Genomic DNA, 18212 nt, shown 5'->3' with positions numbered 1-18212 from the left:
TACGCAAGTGTTGTCTAAGAAAAGTTCTTTATTTATCAAAACATCAGTCTAACCAGTTACATACGAAAGAAAAAAAAAAAGATCAACATGTCAGAGCCAACCAAGGCAGGTATGAATGGTATAATAATAATTTTACATGAATAGGCAACATAACAAATATACTGTGTGTGGAGAAATGGATGAAAAGTGGGAGGGGAGGGAAGAGTGATCTCAAATAACGCTGTAAAATAAATTGCATAAGGATCTCATCAACCCACTGCAAAAAGAGTGAATGAATCGCAAATAGAGAAAAAAGTAGGAGTACAAAATAGAAACAAATGGATGACCTAAAGAAAATACACATCACACATTAAAATGCAAATCACAAACTGAACAGGCTTGAGTCTCCTCTAAGCAAATACATCTCGGATGTTTCCTCTTTTAAAAAAAAAAAAAACACCCAACATGTGAGCGTAACTGCAGGGCAAGTACAAGCATTCAGGCAATGAAAGACAAAATTGAATCTTACATCGTATTAGTGGTTTAGCGGTGTTGGTGACCAGTTTCATATCCCACAATCATTAAGCCAAATCTTGGATTAAAAGCAGATAAGAACTGTTATTTTCTTCCAAAAAAGACAAAAATGTCTGGTAATACAAAAGAAACTCAAGGGAAAGAAAAGAGCCACAAGAACAAATGAACAAATGTATTGTTCTGGATCAGGCCATACAAAAACACACCTGGGACAAACAAAAAGCTCCATCAGCGTCTGTCCCCTCCCAAACGCACTTTTACTGTATGACAGATAAACGCACACCTTCTCTCTTGTCCACACGAGTGCCCACCGCACCGAGAGGAAGTCATTATAGACAAAAACAACTCGGTTACAAACGATGACGTCCTGACCTCCAAGTGATCCCCATGAAAGGACCATTTAAATAAACCAGCCAACAGGAACGCTGTCATGTAATTTTCTCTTTCTATATACAACGAAGTCTACGCACAAGGCCCTCGTTAGGATGCAGGTATTGGAAGCAAAATAACTTGGACGACAACGTCGACAATAATAAAACATACAAAAGCAGGACAACAATGTAATCAAATGATTGTCAACAAAGATGATTGCCTTTACAAATGTATAATTTAACACAAACTAAAATTCGGTTGCTACGGTAAATTGCAAATCATTAAAAGAGGTTTGTATATATTGATGCTGCAACATCTTTGCCTGCAAAACAAACCGTGTTCTTTGGATGCCAGACAGTCGTCTCCCAATCCATATTGGTCCGGTGGGAGATGGGAGAGAAGACAACCGACAACAACATCCCTCCATCCCTCCCTCCCTCCTCAGTAGCAGTGATCAGGCAGGGACGGCACAGTCTGGGTAATGCACACGATCAGTTTTTCTGCAACAACAATGAGAATTCAAATTGAATTTGAAAATAATTTGAGGGAACCTTTAAATGCCATATGGTTTCCCTCGTAACACATAATATTTGCAATTTGTTAATCATTGCTTCCGTTATTCACCTTCAAAACTGCATGGACGCATGTGAACGAAGATCCTGAGTGTGATTCCCCCCCCCCCCCCTTGACATGTGTGATTGTCTCTCACGTTGTGAAATTATAAGACGGGGGGGCTCTAATTGCCCCCCTCCTATCTGTTTATGTATGTGGCCCTCATTGAAAAAAACACCCCTGCTTTATAGCAACAGCACCACACAAAAACAGGTAGGGCGTTGAATTTGTGGGGTTAGCTGAGGTCATAAGTGTTAGCAACCCAACAACAGAGAACATACATCTCAAGCAGGCTTCTGTTCTGCCAATAAACAATGCTATACGTCAGAAGAGACCACAGGAACACTAATCAAGAGTTGCATGCAGGATAAGAAGTCAGGAAGACGTACCATGCTGTTACATGCAGAGGGATTGGGTGGGATGAGGGGGCTAACCATCATAGGAGTCCAAGAGAGGCAGGGAGCCCTTTCTTCCCCCATATACCTCTCTCTGAGAGACAACCAGAAAGTGAAAGAGAGAGAAGGGAGGGAAACTAGTGTTAGAAAAGGAATAGTTAATTGTGAGTATGTAAAAAGTGAAAGTCAGGCATAGCCAGGGATTCGTGTTATTGAGTGAGCAGTCCAACAAGTGGATGGTTAGTGTTTCAAAAGTACCGGAAAAGTGTCTGTGGTGTCGTCGAGGGTGTGTCTCCTCTCCCTCTGGTCCAGTGTCGAGTAAGCCTCTGAGAGCCGAAAACAAGCACGACATTTCACTTTACACACACCTAATATGCATCTTAAAATAAAACCAAAGAAAAATTCTTACCGGAGCCGAGATCATTCAATGGAATCATGTTTCGCTTTTCCCCTGCGGGTGAAAAAAACAACACGAACCTCAAATGTTGACTCTGAGCAGTTACACACAATGCTCAAGACAAATACACACCTCTGTCCAGCAGTGGTGTGGTACTGTCCCCATAGGTGCCATTGGCCCTAGTGCTCGGGCCGTTGGTGGTGCCGGGGTTTGTGTTGACCTGGAAGTCGCCCTTCTTCCAGCCGTCTTTCTCCAGAGGCCGACGCAGCTCCTTGTGGGCCCACACGAGCTGCAGCACCTGGCCTGCCCCTCGAACCTCACGGTCGGACCGCCTGCTACATGAGAGACAATCGAATATGTCCAAAACTTTAACTGCCTCGTACACTAGCCAAACAACTAGTCTGTAATCCAACAGTGCATTTCAGCTTCTGCCAGGTTTTCTGCCAGTACTTAATGTGAAACGAACCATGACTTTAAAAGCAAGTCATGCACCGTAAAAAAAAAAATCTTTACCATGATTTTTGGCATACAGTTACAACCTAGCAATTATGTCTGTGCTTTCAGTTATAACCAACCCCCTGAGAGCAATCACAGCTACAACATGGCCTGTGATGAAAACAAGTTTTACACCCTTGCCATAAATCTAAAAAGTGTCTCTGCTTCTTCCTTACCCGTCTTTGTTTATGAGAACAAGCCTCTCGATGCCCTGCGAAGCTCGAAGGGTCTTAGCTGCCTCCAAACTGTTGCCGAGCACCTCTGTGAGCGTGCTCAGCACGGACACCACTGTCTCCTCCGACAAGGCACGCCCCGACTGGTTCTGGCCACCAGGCAGGTTCGCCACAAGATGGGGCACTGCATGCAAACCTGCAGGACAAAAATGCAAGTCAGCTTGTCACACGCATGCATAGCAGATCCAAAATATCTGGTAAAGGAACATTCTGCAATCTTACCAAGAAGTTCACAGTTTCTGCTGTCAATGGCGAGGTTTCTTAGAGCACCAGACATCGCCCGCACAACGCGGTCGTTGCCGTGAGCCAGCAGCTCCGCCATCATGGGAAGACCCTTCTCCAGACGTACTGTGGCCCGGATGTAACGACCAAACTGATTGGAAACACACACACACAAAAAAAAAGTTTGAAGTAACTGTGTTTCACTTATTATACAAGAAAATTCAAAAGGGACAAGCAATTGATGTGTTTGTAGAACAACTTACAGTCCATCGACCTGCGCATAGGTTCTGGATGGCCCCGGCAGCGGCTTCCAGCACAGAAGGGTTCTTGCTCTCTCTAAGCAGCGACGTGTAAATTCGAACCACCTCTGGTTGGAACAATAGCTCGTAACCTGTCGCACATTTTTTCCCCCGGTTAACTTTATGCGTTACAACACATTCAACTACCGACTGCCTTGAAACTTAGCAAAGGCTGTTTTCTATTTTGTAGGACAATACTTATTAAACAGAAGCATATAATTCACAAGGCTTGAAGCAGGACTTGTGACGAAAAAAGCTCTTTTTCTTCCCCCCAAGGCTCAATTTTACAAATAAACACATACCTTTAGCAGGCACTGTTCTCTTTGGAATGTCAACTTGATCTGCACTTCCATCATCTCCATCTTTCTTTCCTGTAGTCGCAGAAAAACAAAAGGGTGAAGCCAGAACAAGGGAGAAACAAACATGCTTCACAAAGAAAGAAAAGAAAAAAAAGGAGCATGTGTTTCCTTCCTGTGGTGTGAATGTGATCATGCAACCGGCGACACAAGCACAGTGAGCATGCAGTGGGGTTTGCAAAGCAGTGTTGGAGTTCGTTTCTTAGGCCGGACTTACACTGACATCATTCCCATTCTTATATTTTTTTGCTCTCAAGTGGCACAATTCGGGAGATATTCATCAGGGCAGCATTTAGACGGGAAAAAGGGAATTGTATTCCTTCAGGTCAGCAACATTTAATCAAATGAATGTGTTCCACATAAATATGCCCAGTTTGGACGAGTGTCCCCTCAAATTTGAATACACGCAAATAAATTGGACACAAAAAAACGGAGAAATGCACATTTGAACCCACAGTGTAAAGCCAGCCTTGTATTGCCAATGAACAGCATTCTGTTAGTTATGATCACGTCATCATAACACCAAGGAAAATCTTACCTTTGGAAAACCACTCATCTATCAGGAGAGGAGGAACGCAAGGAGAGCAGAGAGGGAGGGAGGGAGAGGACAGAGAGAAGAAAGGAGAGTAAAAAAGTGCAACAGGGTAACCGCCACCAACAAGCCGGACACACCTTTGAACTGGGACCATGCATGGGGTGATTTCAGGCTTACCTTTGCCCTTTCGAGAACCAAAGCAGCCACCCTTGTTGGAGCCATGTGCAGGGCCCTGGTTGATGGGTGTGGGGTCTGCATAGCGTTCACAGCTGGGGATCTCACGATGGACCTGATAGGACAGATTCCTCAAGAGGCACATGCAGTTCTCGACCAACTGCAGGAAAGATAAAAGTAGTTCCATAAAAAGATTTTGTTTAATGGGTCAGTTCAAATGACGCAGCATATTTCTGAACTTGCTAATGACCTTGTTGTCCACATCTTTGCGGTTGATCTGCGACTGCACGACATACATCACCGAATCCACTAATCCTGTGCACTCTCTCAGCTTCCGCCGTGCCTCGCTGCGCTCTGAACTGACATTTCTGTCGTGCAGAGGAGACACATTATGAACATATAATTACGTTGGTCTAAATATGTCCCTTGGTCCTGCTCCTGCTTTCATACCGCAGGCAGCCAGCAGTGTTGGTCAAGGCGGTCTCCCACTCCAGATGTCGCGGTTTGCAGCTTTCCTCTCCGCCGTTGCTCACTCGCTCCCAACCCGAGTGGGGCACAATCACCTCGTCTGCCAAAGCATGCAGGGCGTGGTCCACTATCTCCATCTTCACCGAGTCGTGGGATGAGAGGTTCCACAGTGTGCCTGGGGTGAGAGAAACATTCCATTACCCAATGCAACCACTTAAACAAACTGTTATCCATGCTTATTCTTCAATGACCAATTACAACTACTATGGTAGAGTAGCTGTGTTTGAAAATAACCTTCATAAAACTGATTTATTTTGCTGTTTTTTCTTTTTTGAACCCACACTCACGTGTCATTAGGCTAGTTTTCAAATAACCAGTGAGTAGAATTCCAGGGCATCTGCATACCGCATTTGCGTCTGCAATGAAGTGGTGCCTGTGCTTTTCTTTCAATGAAATGTGTGAGTCATTTGTGTGGATAGGCTGTTACTTAATGTAAATTCTAAAACAGGGGAACTATGCATCACGTTTTGTCAGTAAAGCCTATATCAAGCGCTCTGTTTTGGGGCTAGAAAAATGCCATCATGTAAATATACTAAATATAACAGTTTCATTTCAAGAGGACTATACAGTCATGTTATATACCACTTGTATGGACATATACCCTCGGAAGGCATTTGAACCTACAGACAATAAAGTCTTGAGGTTGTAAAGATAGGTTTAGGGAAGTGGGAGCAAGTCAGAAGAATCGCAGCATGGCCAGAGCCTGGTATCAAACTCCCAACCTCAGAAGTGAGACACCGGTGTGCTAACCGGTAAACCAATATTCCACCATTATCATTATCATTCTAACCACACCATAACCGTAAATATTTTCCAGCAGCTGGCCCAATAAACTGATGTAATCAATCTTGCCTATCATTATTATGGGAATGTTTCTACACATTAATCTACCGAGTACAGTTCCATCTATCGAGAATGGTTCCTTGGAAGAAAATAAAAAAGATAAATACCTGTGATGGTGTCAGTGAGGTCCTGATCGTGGGTCTTCCTCAATAATCGGATCAGTGCTGGCACTCCATCACAGTTCTTTATCGCAATCTTGTTGTCTGGGTCTCGTCCATATGAAATATTTTTGAGCGCGCCACAGGCTGAGTGGTGCACGTCTTTGCTGGGATGGTCCAGCAGTGACACTAAGGCCGGGATACCTTTCAGGCGCCGCACCTCCGACTTAACCTGCAAAAACCCAAATTAAATGAGCAAAACAAAACAAAAGATTCAGGATGAAATGGCTTCAACTCAGTTTTACCTTGTCATTTTTGAATGTGAGATGCTGGAGGAAGGCCGCTGCGTTGGTTTTGACAGGATCCAGGCGGTAGTTGAGCATGGCGATCACTTCTGGTAGCTCAGGTTGTCTCCATGAGGCGGGAGGACCTTTCCTCAGTGTGCTTTCTAATGAAGCCATGCTTCCTCGCTCCAGAGACATGGGAACACCCCAGGCATACGGATCAACTCCTCCCATATCGCCATCCAGAGTATCTTCACAACTCCTGCATGGTGCGCAAAAAGGTAAATGCTGTAATGAACGGTATGAGAGTCAAACTTGTGCATGTGTCTGTTCTGCTTTACCTGAGTCTTCGCCGGTCCATTCCACCAGGGCCTGGACCTAGCCGTGGCATGGTACCGTAACCTCCAGGGTGCATGGGTGGAGGCCCCATGCTGTACTCATCATAGCCCACGCTCCGCTGGTCATCTTCCAGTCCATAGTGTCCGTGTCCGTATCGCATGTCCATCGCTGAGCCCATGGCCCTCATTCCTCTGCCCACCTGCGGCTGTGCTGCATAGGGGTCCATCTGCTGGCGGCTTGGGGCCCGATAACCAGAATCCAAAGTTCTGTATCCATCAACTGGCCTGCAGAAAAAGACAATAACTTAAACATTTTGAAATCCAAGCGCTCATTTGGACACATTTTCCCCCTCCTCTGTGTTGCAAGAAATTTTCAGTTACAAGAGCGCTTCAGATATCTGTGATAAAAAAACAACAGTAGAGCCACAGTCGCCGTTGCACTTTCGGCTGTTCACTAACTGGGACAAACAGCTAAACGCCGCAATATAAAACGATACGATGAAATGCTTCCAAAAACCAACAGTAAAATAAAACTCACACCGAGGCGCTCCCACGCAGACTGAACAAGCCAAGGTGGGCTAACCTGTAGGCTACTGATGTCTCTTAATAGGCCACACCCCTTAAAGGCACACGTTCAACACTATAGTGATAACTTTCACAACATACAGTCACTTGGACCAAAAGTTCGAATCGATTCGGATCCTGCCCTTTAGAAAAAACACGAGTTGATTTTAATTTAAAACAGTTCTATTTGTCTATTAAAAAGTAACTAGAGAGCATCAGAGTGACTATTGACTTGGATAGGTAGGGATATTATTTCTACTACATCCTTACCCTCTTACAAACAACATTTACTGTGATGTCTCGACCCTTGGTAACTCAAGTTTCCATTAAAGTGGGGGTGAGGGAATATTGACTTCCCACATTTCGTGAGTGACAGATTAAATGTTACATTGACATTAGTGTGCGTCAATGTGACGCAATTGTGACACACATTGACAGAAAAGCAGAACAATGCCCCCCCCCCCCCCCCACACACACGCAAACAATACGCATGTAATAGAATTATTATTAGGGCCAAGGACTGTGCACACGAGGGTCCTGTACCTGTAGCGATCATCCATGTGCGAGCCTCTGCTCAAACTTGTGTATGCCTCTGATGGGGGTCCTCCCCTGTAGTCATCATAAACTCCTACAGGCCCATAGTGGTAGTTTCTGGGCACTGTGGCAGTAGGGTAGTCCCCTCCGACCTGTCTGTACGGACGGTCCAGTGTGGCACTGTAGCCACTCATACCAGACACGGACATGCTGCCGTTGATGGACATGGAGTCATTCGGCAGGACTTGACGTGACATGGGTTTCTTCATCTGTGACAGGGAGTTGAGACAATTTACTTTGAAGATTCTTTCAGACACAGAAATATTTTATTTATCCCCTTGGAGCAATGTATGCTAGCAAACGACCAAATTAGATCAACTTATCTATGTTACATTGCATAACTAACCCCATTGTCGAGCCGTCGTGTGGTTCCTTCTTCAGAAAAGACAGAGTGTACTTCATGAGAGTCATCCTCTGGTGTGTAGCCGTCATCTAGAATGCCGTGTGCTGGGTCCACCATTCTGTACTGTAACAAAGCAACTCTTAATTATAACCACTAAAAACTCTTAAACATGCACCCATAAACCAACCGCATACTGTACCTGTGTGCCGTTTATGTAGGAGTCTGTTAATTTCAGTCGCTCAATGTCTGCATCCCCTAAACGCCCGTTCTGGAATGTGACACAAAGAGGATTAAAGACGTGCACAACCACTAACAATTCTACTGGGGCAGCAATAAATGTGAGGCAAAGGCATTTTTCTCCCAGTGTAGTCGCTTATGAAACGCACAACCGTGATAAGGTCCTTCAGTCATGCCGGTGTGTTTCTGGTCTGTGAATCACTGCAAGACATGCAGGAGGACATTCTGGACTGCAGCCCTTTATCCTTACACCCTACTTCCTCGTGTAATGTAATGTTATATATATAAAATATATATATATATATATATATATATATATATATATATATATATATATACATATATATATATATATATACATATATATATATATATATATATATTTGATATACATACATACACACGCACACGCACCAGAGCCTTTACTAAGGCCATGTGACCCTCGGTTTCACGCAACACAATGGTCTCCAATACTGTATGAGCAGATGAATCACCTTGAGATGACTACAACAGGCGGTAAATAGATTCTGTGGCACTTCCTACAAATTATGGTTATTTCAAAGCATTTTCTAGGAAATGCTTGCAGTTGTACTTTAAGTGACGGCAATGTCTTTTACTTAAAATGGGAAGTGAGATTTCATGAGAAGGGTTAATTTCCTTTAAATATAGTACTTCCCATAATGATCATCTGCTGTGCACTGAACTTAAAGTAAAACAGTTATTCCCACAAGCAGTTAAAAACAGTCAACATGAAACTACATCCCCCATCGCCACCGTCTTGCCCTTTATCTTTGGGGCCCCCATCTAATCAAACATGTCCAAGGATTGGCAGAGTCAAAACAGTTTAATGAATGTCAGCGAGTCCAAAGGAAGAATAATATTTACAGATAGAATTTGAACTTTTTGTCCCCACTGCCTCAGATGCCTGCGCTGTCTCTTAGAACACAGCACAACGTGACCCCAAAGTACAATGACACAAAGTTCAGCACTTGTTGATAACACAGCTCATTACAGCACATTTTAATCAGACATGACCCTAACCCTAAATGACACCAATTTAAAATATACCATATTTACTTTTTTTCAAGCACATCAGGTTTTTGCGATTTTCATCCTTTTTTGTAGGGGGGGGGGGGGTGGTCTTATTGAGTGACCAGTAAAACTTGTGCAGCACAGATTTGACCACTTATAGTAATTTATAGTTTCAGAAGAACTTCAGCTGTTCTTCTGGACAGTTTGAAGTTTACAGTTGTAAAACGTTCCCCAGTGTAATTCTAAAATATTTGGGCAGAAACTAAATAGGAGTATTTATACAACAGCAGAAGGCTTTACAGACCAAGTTGGGCACATAGAAGGAATTGCAGTAGCCAGCACATAGAATGATTTCAAAACAAAATGTGTTTGTAATATTCCATTATTGCCGTGGCAAATTTTGTTTTACCACCTTCATTAAAAAAGCTAAGCGATTAAAAAGATTACAAAAATCAAGGTCTGCGTGCATGCGACAGAGATGACAGATGGCTGCATTCCATGACATGCTGTGACAGGAGGAAGAAAATAACTGAGATTCCATATGAGGGGTTGACAATCTGGTGTGTGTGACAGCAAAGGCATGCTGCACGTGTGAAATGATGATGATGATAACATTAGGCCCTCCTTTTTAAATTGGATGAGACGTGCGGAATGCACTGTAAATGCAGACTGACGTGACGGCACAATCACAGAGTACAGCACTGGTAAAGGGATGGGAAGATGTTTACTGGATGACTGAGATCAGTAGGAGAAACTGATGCAATAATTTTGATTCTAGGAATGGGATGATACTGGTATTCAAATGAGGGTATTAACATGGAGATAAAAGGCATCCACAAGAGGCTCTAGACCTTTTTTTTTTTTTTTACCTGTGTGTGAGGGAGGGGGAGACCCAGTGCCGAAGGGCTGGTGGCAGAGAGGCCCACTCTCCTCCTCTCCTCTTCCAACGCCCTGGTCAGCTGTTCAAACTCCACCTCCTGCTCCCTGACCGACTCCAGCAGAGCTGCTGCGCTCTCACACTGCTCCATACACACTACACCACCCCGAAGGGAAAGAGGGGGCGTTACACGTTATATATAAAATCCCAAGGATCCAGGGAATTATCCATGAGCTAAAATGGTGATTTTCTTTATTTTCTTTTGTGGGTGTGCTGGGGGGGCATCTTATCAACAGTTAATATAGGAAAGCAAACAGATCATTTGTGTTGAATCAAAATAAAAACATTTGCATTTACTTTTGAAAAACAATGAGCAGCATTTTTGATTATTTTCCAAATATTTTACAGAATTATTTCAAATTGTTAGTACAGGAGAAATAAATGACTGTCCTGCTTCGGGATAAAGGAATGAAAATTTAAATATTTTCTTTTCAGACTCATCAATGAATCGACAAATCAATCAACAGATTAATCAATTATTCAAAGAATCCTGAGTAAAGTCCTAGAAGATGCTAGATTACGACTTCAATCATTTGTCGGTGGCATAGCTCGATAAGAATACTAGGGCTTCAGCCATTAAATATCATTGTCATTCAGTTATTCTACAAATGATCCCATCATCTACTTAATCAGAAAATTTAATTTTGTATTATTAAACAACAAAATGCGCATGTTGGGTATTATTTTTGTGCGTCGCTATCTTCACATTCCACACTTTAATATATATGTGATTTTGAGTGTGTGTGGCTTTAAATTGTGGGGAATAACATGAGTGAAGCAGCAGTCAGCAAATGAGCTCACGTTAGCAGTTGGGTGTTGACTGGCGAACTGGCTGTTGAGTAAGCAGTCTGCGTGTCAAGTGACTCGGTTTCAGTTTTGACCACAGCAGCTCAATCCACATATTACATGTTTAAGTCATTGCTGCATCTATCCTGACCAAACGCAGGGGTTTTACAGTACACCTTAACTAGCGGTGGTAGCTACGTATATGATATAAATAATACAAAATTAGCTAACATGGATACTTATTGTTGGCTATAGCAGACATACTGTTGTGGTATGACTGCACTTTATCTTGTTTTGATGTGTGAAATGATTCCAAAACTTGGTCATTCTATTTTTTTTTTTTTTTTTTACAGACTCTTCCTGGCTCGCCACCATTGCGCCAAATCCACGTAGTGGTGCCTGAAGCTACAAAATTATTCTATTTATCGTTTCAGCCCTATAAGATACATTTGTAGCAAATAAAATCATTCAGACCACTTCACTCGAATTGGACAAATTCCCGCAGATGCTCTCTCTCTCTCTCATAGCATACTACTTTGGAATCACGAATGATGCTTACATAGAAAGGTCAGGTTTTATACTGAGAGTCAGCAAACCGAAATACACACCTTCACCTGTGAGCGTGGTTTGACAGAAGAGGTGAGAAATCACACCAAGGCCAGAGTTGAAGCTCTAGTTGGTCATTGGTAGTACTACAATGAAGGCCCGAGCCCAGAAACAGAGAACTGCTCACAGAGACAGAAAACAAAGAGAGAAGTGTTTCAGTGAAGGATGGCTCCATCAGAAAACGGCAACATAGTGAGAATGCCACATTATGCGTCAGCGGGGATGTGTTTGCTCTCAAGCAAAGCGTCCTAGTGTTCAACATCCATCCACCTCGCCCCGCTGTTATCTTGGTTGAGCCCTCACAGAAACAGACACTTTGTTATACGAGCCCAACAAGTGGCCACTCACATTCTCTTATCAGGGAGGGGTACACCCTCAGGTGTCTGGTCAGCTGGCTCCCACAAGGTGAATAAACAACCAGTGCTTAGCAAACACCTGCATGACCGGTTCTCCAGGGTAGAAAGAGTCCATGTGTGTGGGATTCTTTTCAATAGGTCAGTGTGTAGCCAACATGCACACAAACATGGGTACTGTAAATGCAAACCATGTGGGCAAGAACAAGACAATTACATTTAGGCTGCATATCTCGACGACAGTGTTCACATTCTGAGGAGAGGTGACGAATTCGGTTACTGACGTAGGATTACGACAGCTTTTTATCTTTTAAGATGAAGCAAGATGAGTGTCTGTTCCTGGATGTCTGTCTGATGGATGACTCAACACATCACACAGAGACAGCCATACTTGAAGGCTGTGCTCAGTGTACGGAAAGCCAGCTAGATAGGACGGCCTGATGAGAAAAGGAGTGTCTAAGAGGGTATTTCGCAACTCTACAAGGAAATTTGTCAGAACCAAAACCGCTATTTGCCAGAACCAAAACCGCTATTTGCGTGTAAAGGTATCGCCGCGGAAAAAAAAAAAGGGAGACTACCCAGTGCTACACATGCCCATATATGGACACAACCAGGCCTGGGCTGTTTTCTACCCTGCAGACAGACAGAGCTGCAAACAAATCAAACGAGAAGCAAGACGGGATGTGGAAAAGACATGAGAAAGAGCAAGGGCAAACAAGGAGGTGGGTGGGGTGCAAGATAAGTAAAGTTAAAGTGAATTAAAGATAAAAGCTAATCTTGCATTCCTAACATTGTCTTCTGTCAGTCAGGTCAGCACAGCAGCCCACCCACTCGTCAACAGGCAAATGACCTTGGCGCGACCAATGTTAATCACACTCCACCTAACTGCTAGTTTACTAGCCCTGTTCACACACACACAGACATCTACTCCTGCGGCGCTTGGGAATATGGACGCCAGCACATTCCATATCTCAACTTGAGACAGAGTGAATAATCATCATTTGCAATGCATGTTACACACTATCTCCCCTTCAGTAATGAGCATACCTGTCACTCATACAAGATGAATTATAAACTATGGTCTTTCCTGGCAAGCCCAGTCAGAGTTATTTTGTGTCAAACACGGGCCTTGCAGCTGTCCGCAGCTGAGGAGGGGCCTGCAGAACAACGACAAGTTTGTGTGCAAATACGCCAAGATTGAGACGGGCTCAGAGCTGCGGCTATTCTCAACTGTATCCGAGTTGCATCCGCCGCTCATCTCTCCCATTTGCAGCTGTTTCTTTTGGCCTTGGACAGTAGCGAGTGTAAGTGAACAATGAAAACAATTGCCTCTGTCCTACAGCCACTCCCCCGCCTTTCCCCTAAAACCCACTTCCTGACAAACAGGATGTTGTGGCTTCTACATCAGAGGTAAGCGCACAAAAGATGCGAGAGCTGCCGCGACAAGCCAAGAATCACTCTTCCGTTCCGCACAGATAGGAATTCCAAGCAGCAGAGCGCATAGCGTGAACCCTTCAATGGGAAAGCTCACCCTGTCCATCTACAAGCAACACTATTGTCCTCGTCAAATGCAACCAGTGGGGTGCAAGTTTGTGTCAAAAAATGATTCACACTACATTTTACAGAGTGGAAATAGTATAAGAAAGCGTGAAAAGGAAAACAAGTGGTGAAAATGTCAAGCAAATGGTTGACTTTAAAAAAAAATGTCAAGCGCGAGCTCTTGCTCCTCGATCACGGGTGTCGGGTTCACCTGACTCTGAACTATCAGTCAGCATGACTCAGTTGGCCCTGCCAGACATTTGCGACAATACGTACATAGGCAACAATGTGGCATTTGTCGACTTCATGAAACTCCGCAGCAACCGCAGTTGAAAAGGAACTATGCTATCTTTCATTGCCATGTTGCTGAATTTCATCAAAGTGATGCGATTGCCACGAGTTGGAGGCGAGTGTGGCTTGTGATCGGATTGAAGCTTTAGTCCACTAATCCACTTAGTTCCTAACATAGATACATATTTACAGACATGCACAGACACGAGGCCCCTTGAGATTAACCTGCACACCACAAGAGACCACACAATACCAGGCATCAACAATCATAACAAGTGCATGTCAAACGTTTCGGCTATCTATTCAAATTTACCTGAAAAATAGTAATTAGATTTTTACTGGTGCCCATATAAATGCATTTCCAAGTCAGTAATACACTGATCACCATGTTTTAATGCAAACAACCTATCTTTAGTTGGACCCTTACTGTACCTTGCATTGAGCAGATTAATTTAGCATCTGCTCTATTAACTTCTGCCGCTGCCAAGAGCAATCCAGACCTGCATCATCTTGAGAAGTTCACCAACTTGCGTTCTCCACCATCAACGGCACAAGCGGCCTCGACTGCTCTGACTGTTGGACAGCTCCTGAAATTCTTCTTCACACATTCATTGTCAAGATGGTCCGCTATATGCTCGTGGCCAATTGCAGTCAGAACCTGGTCACCACCTTGAGTTATTGTCAAGCGCCCTTGGGTCATTTAAATGGAGCTACAGAAGTTATCCGATATATGAACAATTGGTTCAGAAGCATTTGGTTCACAATGATTCGCCTACATTCAGAGATAGATTGGCGTGTTAGTTAAAATTTTGTTTGCAATAGAGCAATGTCTTGAGATATGAAGAACCCAAACTTCAAGCTTGGTGCTTTCACAGTTTGTAACATATCTTTGTGGGTTTTTATTTTGTGAGCAAAAAACATGCTTACACAAGAGGCGCTAGAAGCCTTTTTTTCTTGAGGATGGAAAGGTGAAGGTTGGGGGAAATCATTTTTGAAGAGACCTTTCCTGCATTTTATGTCTAGTGTCACTGGTTCAGCAACCATGTGTCAGTTTGCAACAAGGTAGCAACTTCTGCCAAAAAAGCAAAATTAATAATAATAATAGTGATAATAATGGGGAAAAAAGTCTAAATGAGTCAAAAGGATTGTTTTGTTAGTCTGGTTGACAGTTTCCCGCCCGTGTATCGCTATGTAAACAAATTGGGGCAGGACCCGCCCAACAGGTTTATAAACTAACGGACCTACGCTAAGCAGCAAGACGACCACCACCAAAAATTGGACAAGGTTTTCCTATTGAAACCTTAATTTCCTATTCAGTAGTGATGACAAAATGAAGCTTCAAATTTGCTTCATGCACCAGTTGATGTATTTTTTGACTCCTCTAGATGGCACTCTCTGTCAACTGGGCTTAAGGTACACTGACTTGCTATTCTTAACCACCTTTAAACCATTGAGAGGTTGTTTTCCCATCACTACCATTTGGAAACTTGCATACTTTGCTTTTCTGTATAAAAAAAACTACTTGATTTTATTTTTCCATTTTTATGCTTCTTTGATAACATGAAAAATGTCACCAACACAGCATTGTGTGAAATTGATTCAATGACCAGACTTATTTTGTCACTGCACTAAGTGGAATTTCTAATGATTAGATTTGAGTTTAAAACAGCATATTTACATGTAATTTGTTTGGAATGTCATTTTAAGCTTCACCACTGGTATGCTATCAATGAGATTTTGCTTCCTGCTCTACTAGACTTAAAGGAGCAATGTGACTAATTTCATCACTGTCAAAACACAGTCTTGTGGTTGGTGCGAGGGAAAAAAACTATTCGTGTGATAGCACCAAAATAATAGTTTTTATAAATTCAGTTTAAGTAGGACTCCGAATTTTTAGTATTTCTCAACATATCCCCTCAACCCTTTTGTTTGTCTACTACTTGGGGAACTCCTTCTTGGATGGGCAATCAAGTTTTCGTTTATAATTTTTTTTTCCAAATATGCTCATAAGGGGTCAAATTCCAAAGGGTTCTGTAAGTCGCGTCAAAACAAATGTCATTAATAAATAAAATGACAGCACATCCATGCTTTAATAAAGCGTTTTATAGTCACAATTTTGTGCTTGATCCACTAAAATTGAGCAACAATATTTCTTTTTTACACATTTTTTGAGTGAAATACTTTTGAAATTAGAAATGGCTTGAATAATATATAAAGCCCAAAATAGGTATAATGTTAAATATTAAAAAAAAAAAAAAAAAAAGTTAAATATTTTATACTACAAAAACAACCCATAACGCATGTCGATAAATAGGAAATGATCCTCGTATTAAGTCATGATTGGACAGTACGGTTCTGGCAGGGCCTCCACATGTACGGCACCACCCGATCATGCGTTCCTGCCTTGCCAAGGTATGCGATCTGGACTGGGTATCGGAAGTTACTCAAAATCGAGTTAGACTCGTACACAAAAACACGGGTGCAAAATGCATTTATCAGGACATCCTCATGCACTTTAAAAAAAAGGTTTATGTACGTGAAAAACTGAAACCAATACAAGTTATCCCCAACCAGTATTGCGACCAAAACAAGTTTGCTGAGGACCCACCCAACAGGTTCGCAAACTAAACGGCCCAAAGATGAAAGAGGCCCATCACCCCCCAAAAAAAAAAAAAAAAAACGCGATGAAGAAAACTTCAGTTACCTCGCAATGCATCCAGGATGCTCTTTAATTACCAACGTTGTCGTGGTGATTCGATCGTTTGCTTCTAACGCCGAGAAGTGCAAGCGAAGCAAACACACGAGATAAAATATCTAGGTCAATGCGCATAAACACACCACTGTAAAAGGGAACAGAACCCAACTCAGTTGTTAAACAATCATGTGAGCACCGATTCGCCATTTAAAGAATCAAGGCTGTTCAGCAGTGCATAAAAGACTGTTAAGAGTTTGCCAAATGCATCAATCATGATCATGAAAATAAAAGACTATGAATTACAAACAAAAGGAGCGACAGAGATGCACGCAAAAACGCTACTGCGATGATAAGTGACAAGGTTGGACATCAAATCAGGCCCACTCGGCTCGTTGTAGCCGTGTGACCTGCTTCTGCTGTCGTGCACCGTTAGCATCACAATAACCCACGACGGGGACTCGAGCTAACGTTAGCCTAGCAAGTGCTCGATTCACGCACTCGCCGTTATGTTCACACGCGCAGTCGTCAATGAAGAAAGGCTGTCGTGTGGGTTTTATCCGGTTAAAACGTAGCGTGTGTCCGAAAGAAAAAAAAGAAAAACAAGACGCTTGGACGTAAGGTTGCGCGAGGCGTATCGTATCGGTGGTCTCGAGATGGACGTGACCACTCCTTTTACAAACGCTGCAGCACCTCCGTTATTTTGGCGACAAAAACGCCGCTACGTGATTTATTTCATAGCCTTTACACATGCGCTTACCTGATCGTCACAATGTGCTTGGATCCCTTCCAGATTACTCCGTGCAGTGTGTGTTTTGTCTGCTCTCCTCCCCTCCTTTCCTGGCTTCTGGGTCAAGCTTGTTAACAACCAGGCGACATCAGAGAGGGCGGGGTCAATGTGGGGCTTTTACCGTAATTGCAAAAAACAACGCACATGTGAAATCTGTAATTGCGCACTTTTTGCTAATAACGGCAAGTCGTTTCAACATTCACTGTATAATACAACTAGTGCGCTCTTCTCTTTGTCCGTACTAGTACTAGTTTTTGTTGTACAAGGCCCTTGCAAATAAATGCTCCAACAGCTAGCCATGAAGATGCTTTTATATTTTCAATATCAACGATATCCAGATAAAGGCCTGTGTGTTTTTTGTTGTACAAGGCCCTTGCAAATAAATGCTCCAACAAATGCTCTAAATACTTTTTTTTATCTTACTAGTACAGAGTTGTCTGTACCTGGTCTTCGAGGGCTATTGTTCTGCATGATTCCGATATTTCCCTGCTTCAATACACTCGATTCAAATGATCAGGATCATTATCAGGCTCTTTCAGAGTTTACAGATGAGCTGCTCATTTGAATTAGCCGTTAGAAAAGGGGAAAGATCCAAACCATGCAGGATAGTGGCCCTCCAGAACCACAGCTACTTGTTACTAGTGGCATAACTGTGCACTTGACAAATGTCTGCTTCTTTCTTTCATCTTCCAAACCACTTCTCCTTTCCCAGCAGTTTACTCTGAATCGGTGGTCAGCCAATCGCAGAGCTCAC

General features: G+C 42.9%; 1 protein-coding gene across 12 annotated transcripts; it reads right to left on the bottom strand.

Annotated features, from left to right (window-relative positions):
• Nucleotides 1–10: 10 nt before the first annotated feature.
• On the bottom strand, nucleotides 11–17761 carry LOC133160131 (catenin delta-1-like). 12 transcript variants are annotated; one of them, XM_061287755.1, is made up of 22 exons: nucleotides 17429–17761; nucleotides 11796–11912; nucleotides 10334–10497; nucleotides 8395–8463; nucleotides 8199–8318; nucleotides 7802–8061; nucleotides 6698–6979; nucleotides 6378–6618; nucleotides 6082–6304; nucleotides 5054–5246; nucleotides 4854–4971; nucleotides 4607–4763; nucleotides 4433–4450; nucleotides 3841–3909; nucleotides 3503–3630; nucleotides 3240–3390; nucleotides 2961–3153; nucleotides 2422–2621; nucleotides 2302–2343; nucleotides 2151–2218; nucleotides 1887–1986; nucleotides 11–1385 (listed from the first exon to the last, which is right to left on the bottom strand). In XM_061287755.1, exons 3-21 carry the CDS (start codon nucleotides 10490–10492, stop codon nucleotides 1927–1929), a joined length of 2751 nt encoding a protein of 916 aa, XP_061143739.1. In that variant the 5' UTR covers nucleotides 10493–10497; nucleotides 11796–11912; nucleotides 17429–17761; the 3' UTR covers nucleotides 11–1385; nucleotides 1887–1926. The 12 variants fall into 12 exon arrangements, with proteins under 12 accessions (XP_061143739.1, XP_061143721.1, XP_061143712.1 ...); XM_061287737.1 differs by having other exon boundaries at nucleotides 2422–2624; nucleotides 11802–11912; nucleotides 17429–17741; XM_061287728.1 differs by having other exon boundaries at nucleotides 2422–2624; nucleotides 17429–17738.
• Nucleotides 17762–18212: the final 451 nt, after the last annotated feature.

This window comes from Syngnathus typhle, linkage group LG1, assembly GCF_033458585.1.
Source record: "Syngnathus typhle isolate RoL2023-S1 ecotype Sweden linkage group LG1, RoL_Styp_1.0, whole genome shotgun sequence".
Lineage (NCBI taxonomy): Eukaryota > Metazoa > Chordata > Actinopteri > Syngnathiformes > Syngnathidae > Syngnathus > Syngnathus typhle.
Note: the sequence above shows the minus strand (reverse complement) of the source record. Positions and strands in the feature narration are given on the sequence as shown.

Bases quoted from the DNA above. Each gene is read 5' to 3' on its own strand.
- LOC133160131 (XM_061287737.1), bottom strand. From the start codon at position 10,492: ATGGAGCAGTGTGAGAGCGCAGCAGCTCTGCTGGAGTCGGTCAGGGAG. The intron at 4,972-5,053 runs GTATGAAAGCAG...TCTGCACGACAG, and splicing joins AACACTGCTGGCTGCCTGCG to AAATGTCAGTTCAGAGCGCA. The intron at 3,391-3,502 runs GTAAGTTGTTCT...GTTTCCAATCAG, and splicing joins TATGCGCAGGTCGATGGACT to TTTGGTCGTTACATCCGGGC.